The 11351-nt window shown below is 44.0% G+C and overlaps 1 protein-coding gene across 3 annotated transcripts; it reads left to right on the top strand.

Annotated features, from left to right (window-relative positions):
* The first annotated feature begins 266 nt into the window (after positions 1-266).
* LOC129843479 (zinc finger protein 345-like) lies at positions 267-8888 on the top strand. 3 transcript variants are annotated; one of them, XM_055912213.1, is made up of 4 exons: positions 267-481; positions 4074-4484; positions 4745-4949; positions 5153-8888. In XM_055912213.1, the coding sequence occupies exons 2-4, from the start codon at positions 4083-4085 to the stop codon at positions 6841-6843; spliced, it is 2298 nt and encodes a 765-aa protein (XP_055768188.1). In that variant the 5' UTR covers positions 267-481; positions 4074-4082; the 3' UTR covers positions 6844-8888. The 3 variants fall into 3 exon arrangements, with proteins under 3 accessions (XP_055768188.1, XP_055768187.1, XP_055768189.1); XM_055912212.1 differs by having other exon boundaries at positions 3884-4484; XM_055912214.1 differs by lacking the exon at positions 267-481 and having other exon boundaries at positions 4389-4482.
* Positions 8889-11351: the final 2463 nt, after the last annotated feature.

Here is an 11351-nt window from a genome sequence, read left to right as displayed (position 1 = left end):
ATGGACTTTCATTGAACCAGAAAAAAACGGGACTCCCTAAAAACACCCCACTTCAATTTAAGTGACTTCGTAGCAGGTTAGTAAAGCATTTTCATAACCTGCTACATTAATTATCCTAACCTGCTGCGTAAAGTCGTAGCTGTATTGAAGTGGCGTGTTCAAGAGTCCCAAAAAAACAAACAGCGAATGGGATGTCTCGCTTCCTCTTCTGTCGATACTCGATTGCTCTGGCCTGTAACTGAACGCCACAAAACCAGACAAAACGGAAGTTGCTGCCCTGCTATTAAAGATGGTAGCCAGTTAAGAGTCGAGCTAGTAGCTTTTAAGCAAGATATTCATCTCAATATAAAACAATACAGCGCCGTAGAAAATGACCATTAGTCGAAACTGACGAGATACAGCCTACCTGCCTTTCCACGTGGAAGAAAACGGGGGACAGAGACTTGCTAACTACGTAGTTGGCTTTTCTACAAGGAATCTGGTCAGTTGGCTAGCTTTTGTTCAACAACAGCTTTAGCCGGATTTATGTTTTTGTACCTTCATGAACGAGGAATGTTTACAGTCTAATTATGACGATAATGTTACAAATTCTAGTTCTGTGAGGTTCAAACAAACCCGGCAGTTTGTGAGTATGACACGGAAGTTTATGCACAACTAGTCGTCGGTTAAGGTATATATTTGTAAAACCTTTAACGTTAGCTGGTCTGATATTGCTCCGTTTTAAAATATAAATAGCTCAAATGAACCATAACGTTATTTTTTCTTCATGTCGATACCTTTTAAACGACGTTATGAATTGCTCCAAAAATAATACCGGAGGAAGTTTTGTAGATTATTAGGTTGCGGCCATGTTGATGGCGTCATTAGTCGGCCTGAGTTCAGTTCTTTACGTCGGGCGCGTGTATGGAAGCGTTTAGCTGCCAAAACTCAATTGGAATTGCAAATGGACAAATGATAAATCAATATAATGTTTGCAATTCCTTTTCCTACCTGGGTATGCATTTCCTAAATTGGTATTTTCATGGTTGAGTATGCATATTGTCTGCCAATTTACAAAATAAATAGCAAACTGTGTTTGATATTTAAGTTCCATGGTACTATCCAGTACAACACTGATACATTTAAAATGTAAATGCTTAAATGACAAATAATTTGTCATGTTTGCCATTTCATTTCCTTGTTGTGATAGCATGAATTGTGACAAAAAGAAAAATGATTCTCAATTGACAATGCTTTTCCATACTCTATGGTTCAAGACTGATCATTAGAATTTTGACGATCAAATTCGATAAATCAATTGCAATGCTTCATTTTGCTATTTTGTTTCCTCATGAAGTGTTATCGTTTTCGATCTGTGCTGATTGTCAAACACTGAAGATGTGTCAGGAAAAGTGCAGTATTATCATAAGGAGACTTATACTTGGAATATGGAGGAGGAATGGAGGGGCAAAGAGAGGCAGGAGGTTTGAGAAGGAGGAAGAGGGTGAGCTTGAGTTGGTTAAAAATGGTGGGGAAAAGGGCGATGGTTTGTTAAAGAAGAATGATAGAAAGTGTAAGCAGGGTGAGCTGAAGACCGGAGGAGAAATGGAAGTGAATGAGGGCGTAGTATCAGAGGTGGTCGGTGTGGTGAAGTTCTCGGAGCCCGAGGCACCGAGGGTCAGGATAACGATGAGTCTGTGATGGTAGGAGTGAAGTTTTTGGAAGAAGTGGACTCTTGCCTTTTGGCTGATCCATTTGTGGTTTCAGGGTGGGTGCAAACAGAGTTGGGTGCTGTGGAATCGGTGAGGGTAACCAGAAGTGGTCTTGTGATAATTGTTGTTTCTGCTGGTGCTCCGCGTTAAATGAATGGGGGCAAGAAATGTGAATTGTTTTGCGCTCAAGAAAAGGGCGCCATTAGGCCTCCCGAGTGGCGCAGGGGTCGAAGGCATCGCAGTGCTAGCTGCATCACTATAGATCCTGGTTCGATACCAGAGACCCATGAGGCAGCGCACAATTGACCCAGCATCGTTAGGGGGAGGGTCGTCCGGGTTAGGGGGAGGGTCGTCCGGGTTAGGGGGAGGGTCGTCCGGGTTAGGGGGAGGGTCGTCCGGGTTAGGGGGAGGGTCGTCCGGGTTAGGGGGAGGGTTTGGCCGTCCGTTTGCTTTATCAATCGAGATGGGCAACAGCAGTAAACACCAATTGATCATGTAATTTCAGATACTTGAGGGTAGCCTCACGACATCAATACAAATGGCACATGTTGTTTACTTGGCTAGCTAGCTAGCTACATGCCAAATGGATCTGCCTACCCTCACATATCTGAAAATACATGATCCATTGATTTTTACTGATCATGAAAAGCATGCAGTTACTTGCTGTATAACTCTGACAGAGATACACGTGGAATAATTCGAAATGTGTAGTTCTGACTAGGCGCTTAAGAGGTGATGATATTAAAACCAACATTTATTTAACAATCCCCTGAAAACGGCACGTAGTTGTCAAGGGTTTTAGTGGAGCTGGGGGTCCCCTTGCCCCACAGCAGCCAAATGGAACGTTCTGTACCGTATTGTGATGTTTTATTGATAACAAACTATCCTCAATAGGATCTTCTGACTGGGGGAGTGTTTAAGAGGCCTGACACTTGCTGTAAACATTAACACGCATCGCTTGCTGTAAACATCAACACGCATCGCTTGCTGGTAACATGAACACTACTTGCTGTACGTATTTGGAAACATAAGGAACGTACTGTGTCTTTCATATCAGCAAGAAATTATTTAAAAAAAAAATGTTTGAATGAGTTACACACTGTTTTGTAGGGTTATGATTCCCACACGGCCGTGTCTTCGTGTTACATCGCTTGTTGACTGAGGGTTCCCACACGGCCGTGTCTTCGTGTTACATCGCTTGTTGACTGAGGGTTCCCACACGGCCGTGTCTTCGTGTTACATCGCTTGTTGACTGAGGGTTCCCACACGGCCGTGTCTTCGCGTTACATCGCTTGTTGACTGAGGGTTCCCACACGGCCGTGTCTTCGTGTTACATCGCTTGTTGACAGAGGGTTCCCACACGGCCGTGTCTTCGTGTTACATCGCTTGTTGACAGAGGGTTCCCACACGGCCGTGTCTTCGTGTTACATCGCTTGTTGACTGAGGGTTCCCACACGGCCGTGTCTTCGTGTTACATCGCTTGTTGACTGAGGGTTCCCACACGGCCGTGTCTTCGGGTTACATCGCTTGTTGACTGAGGGTTCCCACACGGCCGTGTCTTCGTGTTACATCGCTTGTTGACTGAGGGTTCCCACACGGCCGTGTCTTCGTGTTACATCGCTTGTTGACTGAGGGTTCCCACACGGCCGTGTCTTCGTGTTACATCGCTTGTTGACTGAGGGTTCCCACACGGCCGTGTCTTCGTGTTACATCGCTTGTTGACTGAGGGTTCCCACACGGCCGTGTCTTCGTGTTACATCGCTTGTTGACTGAGGGTTCCCACACGGCCGTGTCTTCGTGTTACATCGCTTGTTGACTGAAGACATAGGTGGCCACCTGTGTTAATCAGCTGTCTAACGTGCTCTGAACACCTGTGTTAATTAGCTGTCTAACGTTCTCTGAACACCTGTGTTAATTAGCTGTCTAACGTGCTCTGAACACCTGTGTTAATTAGCTGTCTAACGTGCTCTGAACACCTGTGTTAATTAGCTGGGGAGGAAGTGTAGTTCAGCTGGAGGCACAAACAGCGTATGGATCTGTGACCAACTGCTACAGGAAGTGTAGTTTTTTTTATTTGAAAGATTCTTTCTCGCTGATTAGAAGTAGTTGAATTAGCTGATGAGGAGAACACTGGTAAATAATCATATTACACTGTCAATACTGTGTTGTAATGTATCATTCTTCTATTACAGGTGTATGGACTTCCTGCTGTCTTCTTCTACTACAGGTCATCTAAAGTGTATGGACTTCCTGCTTTCTTCTTCTACTACAGGTCATTTACAGTGTATGGACTTCCTGCTGTCTTCTTCTTCTACAGGTCATCTAAAGTGTATGGGCTTCCTGCTATCTTGCCATTGACTGCATTGTTGTTGTTCCCAACAGCAGGACAACATGAGTGGAGAGAGGGAAACATTGTTGGATGAAATCGAACAGACTTTAAACTGTCTAACCAAGGACAATTTACTTTACCTGTGTGAACGCTGTGGAATAGATGGCTCCCAAGTTACAGGAAAGAACCATCGCTCGTTGCGCCGTAAAATCTTGGAGGAAATGTGGGAAAATGCAGATTCGGTCAAATCGGAGGAGCAGGGAATGTCTTGGTTACTCCGACTGAAAGATGACATCAGAAAGATACAGGAAGAATCTACTGTGTCACCCATGAGTCACAGCCAGTCTGATGATGATGCTACAGACTGCGATGAAGAATGGGACATGGAAAACAAGGATTGGTTTCTTAGCAACGGGCTGGAGGCAGCTCCAGAGAACCACACCCCAGAGCAGTGGCAGAGGGGTGTGAGTATTTCCCAGAAAGTCTCAGCAGTATTTCCTTGATTCCTCTCGTTCTCTGGACCTCCTGTTATAAATTCATTGGAGGATAAAGTCAAAGGAGGAAGCTCAGGTAGTCTCCTTAATGCATTTTATATTTGGAGGTCCAGAGAATGAGAAGGATCACGGAAATACTGCTGAGACTTTTGAGGATTCTAAATTTCTGGACCAGTAGGAGAGTGTTTCCTTCCTGATTTTATACTGGCTCTCTTTTTTGTGGTTTTCAGGACACGTCTCTCCCACCCGCCTCCCCTCTCCCCGAGTCCCCAGGTCCTGCCTCTCCCGCTAGCACATTACTACTGGGTTTGAAGAGGGTGTCTGTGCGGCTGGTTGACTGCAGGAAAACACTGGAGCTGAGTGGAACTACGAGAGTAGGAGGAGAAGAGAAGGGATATGGAGATTCAGATTCGACGTCATCAAGTAGGAACAATGGTGTGTATTAGACTACAATCTGCTTCTGTAACAGTTCATTGATGGATCAATATTTATTTATTGAGCCATATTTGCTAAACGTAACTATTCAGTGTTGTATAGCAGCTCATCTGTGTTGGATGGGGAAGATACTTCAACACTAGTTCATTGTGAAATACTTTGGTACATGTGAGGAACCTTAACTTCATGTCTTTGTTTCACAGGGGACAACCCTAACTATCGCTCGCTCAGTGGGAAGAACTTATCATCTGGGAAGGCTCCAGGGTTGAAAGTGATCCAGCGACCTTATAGCTGTCATGTATGTGAGAAGAGTTTCACTCAATCAGGAAACCTACGACGGCACCAAAGAGTACACACAGGAGAGAGACCATATGTCTGTCTTATATGTGGAAAGAGTTTCCGTATGTCAGGAACACTGACTAGACACAAGAGAACACACACAGGAGAGAAACCATATGGCTGTCCTATATGTGGAAAGCGTTTCCGTACATCAGGACAATTGACTATACACAAGCGAACACACACTGGAGAGAAACCTTATAGCTGCGATCAATGTGGGAAGAGTTTTACTCAAGCTTGTTCCCTGACTGAACACAAGCGAACACACACTGGCGTGACGTTCCACTGCTCAGACTGTGAGAAGAGCTTCCCTACATCAGTGAAGTTGAAACGGCACCAGCAAACACACACAGGAGAGAAACCTTATCGCTGTGATCAATGTGGGAAGAGTTTTGCGAGAGCTTATTCCCTGACTGAACACAAGCTAACACACACAGGAGAGAAACCATATGTCTGTGATCAGTGTGGGAAGAGATTTACTAACTCAGGAACACTGACTTTACATAAGCCAACACACACTGGAGAGAAACCTCGTAGCTGTGCTATATACAGCTGTAAGCACTGTGAGTGGAGTTTTGCTCATTCAGAAGACCTAGCAAGACACCACCAGAGAAAACACATGTGGGAGGGTATTCATGTCTGTGATCAATGTTGGAAGAGTTTTGCTAGTTCTGGAGACCTGAATATACACAAGCGTATACACACAGGCGAGAAACAATATGTCTGTGATCAGTGTGGAAAGAGTTTTTCTAGTTTGGGAAACCTGAATATACACAAGCGTATACACACAGGCGAGAAACCATATGTCTGTGATCAATGTGGGAAGAGCTTTGCTTCATCGGGATTCCTGACTAAACACAAGCATATACACACCGGAGAGAAACCTTACAGTTGTGAACAGTGTGAGAAGAGATACATTTCCAAAGGAGAGTTGAGAACCCACCAGCTTGTACACCCCAGACAGAACTCTCTTTTCCTGTGCGATCGATGTGGGAAGAGCTTCACACACATGGGATCCCTGAATGTACACATGCGTAGGCACACAGGAGAGAAACCCTACCGCTGCGATCAATGTGGGAAGAGCTTTATTCAGCCAGTAGAATTGAAAATGCACCAACGAGTGCACACTGGAGAGAAACCCTACAGCTGTGATCTATGCAGGAAGAGATTCGCTCAGTCAGGACTGCTGACTGTACACAAGAGAACACACACTGGAGAGAAACGTTATAAATGTGACATATGTGGGAAGAGATTTGCTCAGTCAGGAAACCTGAAGAGTCATCAGAAAACCCACACAGGCAGAGAGAGAACCCGCCCAGGCGGAGAGAGAACCCGCCCAGGCGGAGAGAGAACCCGCCCAGGCGGAGAGAGAACCCGCACAGGCGGAGAGAGAACCCGCACAGGCGGAGAGAAAATCCACACAGGTGGAGAGAGAAGTCTTTCAGACAGAGGACTGAATCACCTCCACACCTCCATCCTCTCAGGCATCAGTTCTCAGGATCCCTCTGTCGACTCTGGGCAAACATCACAGGATCCCTCTGTCGACTCTGGGTAAACATCACAGGATCCCTCTGTCGACTCTGGGCAAACATCACAGAATCCCTCTGTAGACTCTGGGTAAAATAGCCCACTTTGTATTCCATATACAGTGTACATTGCATGGAGGCGGCAGAGGACGAAGTGCTGCTGGATATGTACGACACAGTCCCCCCTCAAGTAATATTGGTTAGTATTTTGTTACAATACGAATATCCGTAAGTGATTTTAATATGCGTTTGTGCCTGACCATGTCCACCGGGAATGTTTATTGGTGGCTATGTTTTGTTTTAAAGTGGCCATGTTTTGTTTTAAAGTGACCATGTTTTAAATTACTAGACTAGAATATATTGCCTTACGAGAATTTTGTCCATAGAGGGACACCATTATCAAGTTTCCTGCAGATTCAGTCATTCGGTTGCAGAGGAGTAACGTTTTAAGGGTTTTTCACTCAATTCAAAGTGGCAGAAAATCCATCATGGCGGTCCTTATGGTTCTCTGAGGCACATGTGTTCCTTTTTTTTTACCCCCTTTTCTCCCCAATTTTGTGGTATCCAATTGGTAGTCGTTACAGTCTTGTCTCATTGCTGCAACTCCCATACGGACTTGGGAGAGGCGAAGATCGAGAGCCATGCGTCCTCCAAAACACAACTCAACCTAGCCGCACTGCTTCTTGACACAACGCACATCCAACCTGGAAGCCGCACCAATGTGTTGGAGGAAACACAGTACACCTGGCGACCTGGTCAGCGTGCACTGCGCCCGGCCCGCCACAGGAGTCGCTAGTGCGCGATGAGACTGCATCGCAGTGCATCGGCCAAACCCTCCCTAACCCGGACGACGCTGAGCCAATTGTGCATCGCCCCATGGGCCTCCCGGTCACGGCCGGCTGCGGCAGAGCCTGGGCTCGAACCCAGAATCTCTGGTGGCACAGCTAGCTAGACCACTGCACCACCCGGGAGGCCCGCAAATATGTTCCTTGTGAGTAGAAGGATCTATATCCTGCATTTCATGACTTTAGGTCAAACGGGGTGAAGGGCGCGATCTTTCAAAGTTTGCATTTTCAATCTCTTGTTATAGCGCCACCGTCTGGTCAATCAGTGTGATCTCTAAATGGCAGGACGCATCATTCACCCAAGTTTTGTCAAAATCGGGCCAGTGGTGTCGGAAATCGTGTGTAAACATACCTGAACATGTACAAACGGATCAACATGGTGCTTTCCAGATAACTGGGAACTCTGTTGGGAGGGGAGGGGCAATGTGTTCCAGATGAGGTCATGACATCGGTGATCTATAACGGCTGAAACATGCAATAGGAGTGTGTTCCTATGCTTAGACGTTGCTGACTACTGACAGCTCTTAAAATGCCTGGATAGGTATTTCACCTATCAGCTCTTACAATGCCTGGATAGGTATTTCACCTATCAGCTCTTACAATGCCTGGATAGGTATTTCACCTATCAGCTCTTACAATGCCTGGATAGGTATTTCACCTATCAGCTCTTACAATGCCTGGATAGGTATTTCACCTATCAGCTCTTACAATGCCTGGATAGGTATTTCACCTATCAGCTCTTACAATGCCTGGATAGGTATTTCACCTATCAGCTAACCACATATTGTTATAGCCTGGCGAGGAGAAGCTCTGCAGACCGTGTCCTGAAGTAATTTAGCCGCACTCTGTAGAGTTGCTATTTTCTCAAGTTTTCTCAATGAACTTGACATTCCTGGATTACTCATTATATTAATGAAGTCTGATTCAATCAACAAATACGATGGTCCATTTTTTTTTTTTTAAGGTTAAGGGTCCAAGACTGTGTACATATCTGGTGGCTGTGTTGGCAAAATCACTGCAAATCCCATCGTGCCATGTAGGGAGAGGCTGCCCGTTGTCACAGTTCCAAGACCAGTCAGTAACGTCCAGCTAAACCCCTACGTCAATGACGCCGGTGGATCTTTAAACTGATCTTAGGTTTGCTTTAAGTTGCAATAAAACACGACGGATGGTTCGAACCAGTCATGACTATTCAACAAAACAATAAATCCTTTTCAACTTTCTTTGAATCTGCCCCAAGTCGTTATTTATATATTTTTTTTATTGTGCAATTTGCTATTTGCCTCGTGACTCCTGCATACTTTGTTGACTACAAACTTTCTTTAACCAACTGTGGGACAGGCTGTTTGTTCCCACACTCAGGACTCTGACTCTCTATTGGTTACACAGACTTTTGGCCTCTCATCCTATTCTAATCACCTCTCACCGGCTTTGTATTCATGTTACCTGATGAAATTTCTGTACAATATGATCTTGTTGCCATCTGATGCACATTCAAATGTTATAAATCAGCACTGCAGAGCTCTCCCTGTACTATGTGGTGCCTTGATTGTATTACTGTTGATGATATCTGGAAATGTGCATGTACAGCCTGGCCCCTCTACTGTTGCTAGGCCCAATTCTGACTTGTGCTCTGATATCTGATTCACTGATTTCTGCTCTCGTAAAAGCCTGGGTTTTCTGCACGTTAACACTAGAAGCTTATTACCTACAATGGATCAATTGAAAGTGCAGTTCCACAGCTCTAATCCAGATGTGTTGGTCATTACTGAGATGTGTTTAAAAAATATATATATTTAACCTTTATTTAACCAGGTAGGCTAGTTGAGAACAAGTTCTCATTTACAACTACGACCTGGACAGGATAAAGCAAAGCAGTGCGACACAAACAACAACACGGAGTTATACATGGAATAAACAAACATACTGTCAATAACACGATAGAAAAAAAAGTTGGAGTGTTTTGAATACTGATGTTAACCTTTCTGGTTATAACTTTTTTTGGCACGACAGATCTTCCAACGATAGGGGAGTGGCAATCTTTACCAAGGATCACCTCCAGTGCTCGGTTGTCTCCATCAAGTCTGTCCCCAAACAATTTGATTTGCTGGTTTTAAGCATTAAACTTTCAAATAGGTCTTTGTTGACTGTTGCTGGGTGTTATCATCCTCCATCAGCACCGGCCTGTACCCTACCTGCCCTAAGGTCTCTCCTGGCCCCTTACACTAAGTCTGAATTTGCCCTGCTAGTTGACCTAAACTGGGACATGCTTAAACCACCTGACCAAGTCCTAAAGCAATGGGACTCCCTAAATCTTTCTCAGATTATTACCAATCCCACGAGGTATGACTCCAAACACCCAGAAAATGCTACTCTCCTCGACGTTGTCCTCACAAATAATCCTGATAGGTATCAGTCTGGTGTTTTCTGTAATGACCTTAGTGATCACTGTTTTACAGCCTGTGTTTGTAATGGCTGCTCAGTGAAACGACCTGTGTTGAGTTGTCATAGACGCTTGCTAAAAAACTTTTAATGAGCAAGCCTTCCTTCATGAACTGGCCTCTGTGAAATGGTATAGAATCCGCTTGATCCCCTCTGTTGAAGACGCTTGGACATTTTTTATATTTTCAGTGGTATTGTTAACAAACACTTCCCCATAAAGAAAATTTGAATTAAAAACCGGTTCAGCCCCTGGTTCGACCGTGATCTTGCAGAGTTACTCCACCTCAGGATTTGCATTTGGCGAAAGGCACACGCATACTTCTTAACTGACTTGCCTAGGTAAATTATACAAAACATATGCATATCCTTGCTTCAGGTCCTAATCTACAGGCAGTTACATTTGGGTATGTCATTTTAGGGAAAAAAAAAAAAAAAAAAAGGGTCCGATCTTTAAGAGGTTTTAAACCGATGTTTTAAATGAACCTGAATCTAGAAAATGAATGGTGAAGTCGCTTCTGGACACTGTAGACTCCACTCTACAGCAATCTTCCAGTCGATGACATGCACACAACCATTGGTTGACGCATGCAACATTGTGATGAACGTCGGGAACCGAATCGCATAGGTGAAAGATATGTTCTGTTTGGCTCCCTGGTTTGCCTACTGCTGCTACTCCTTTAGGAGCTCAGAGCAATTATCTGCAGATCATTTACTAAATATTTATATAAAGAGGGTGAATCCTCAATGCAGAAACAAATAGTGGGGAGAGTGCGACAAGCTGATTTTTGTAGTGCTTTAAAAAGAGATCTAATTAGTCCAGGAAAAAAATATATTTGAAGGCGCATTTCATGATCTGACATAATGGTAGCCTACTTTTTTTGCGCTTTACGTTGGAGATAAAATATCTTATGGTTCTAGGTTGATTTTTAAGTATTTTGAGAGAAGAGCTGTTTGCGAGCCAAATTTAGCCGGCTCTTTTACTTGAACGGAGCCAGTGTTTTAGCAATGTTATATTAATTGTCCATGTTTTAATTCAAATGGATTACACATGATTATAGTAAATACATACCACTTTATAATAAGATCAAATACAAATCTCTTATGAACTTTGGAATTCCTTTTTACTTTACTTTACTATTTCTTAAGTGAACAAATAAAAATGCATCAAGTTTTACCTGAAGTGTAAGATTACAGTTACACGAAGCGTCATCCATGTATTTATTCAAAATAGAATATAAAAACTATGTCGA

Source organism: Salvelinus fontinalis, unplaced genomic scaffold, assembly GCF_029448725.1.
Source record: "Salvelinus fontinalis isolate EN_2023a unplaced genomic scaffold, ASM2944872v1 scaffold_0144, whole genome shotgun sequence".
NCBI classification, from domain to species: Eukaryota; Metazoa; Chordata; class Actinopteri; order Salmoniformes; family Salmonidae; genus Salvelinus; species Salvelinus fontinalis.
The sequence above is the reverse complement of the archived record's forward strand: the minus strand, read 5'-3'. Positions and strand labels throughout refer to the sequence as shown.

Excerpts from the sequence above, each read along its gene's own strand:
- LOC129843479 (XM_055912213.1), top strand. The coding sequence starts at position 4,083 with ATGAGTGGAGAGAGGGAAACATTGTTGGATGAAATCGAACAGACTTTA. Across the intron at positions 4,485-4,744 it reads CAGAGCAGTGGCAGAGGGGT|GACACGTCTCTCCCACCCGC; the intron begins GTGAGTATTTCC and ends TGTGGTTTTCAG. Across the intron at positions 4,950-5,152 it reads GTCATCAAGTAGGAACAATG|GGGACAACCCTAACTATCGC; the intron begins GTGTGTATTAGA and ends TTTGTTTCACAG.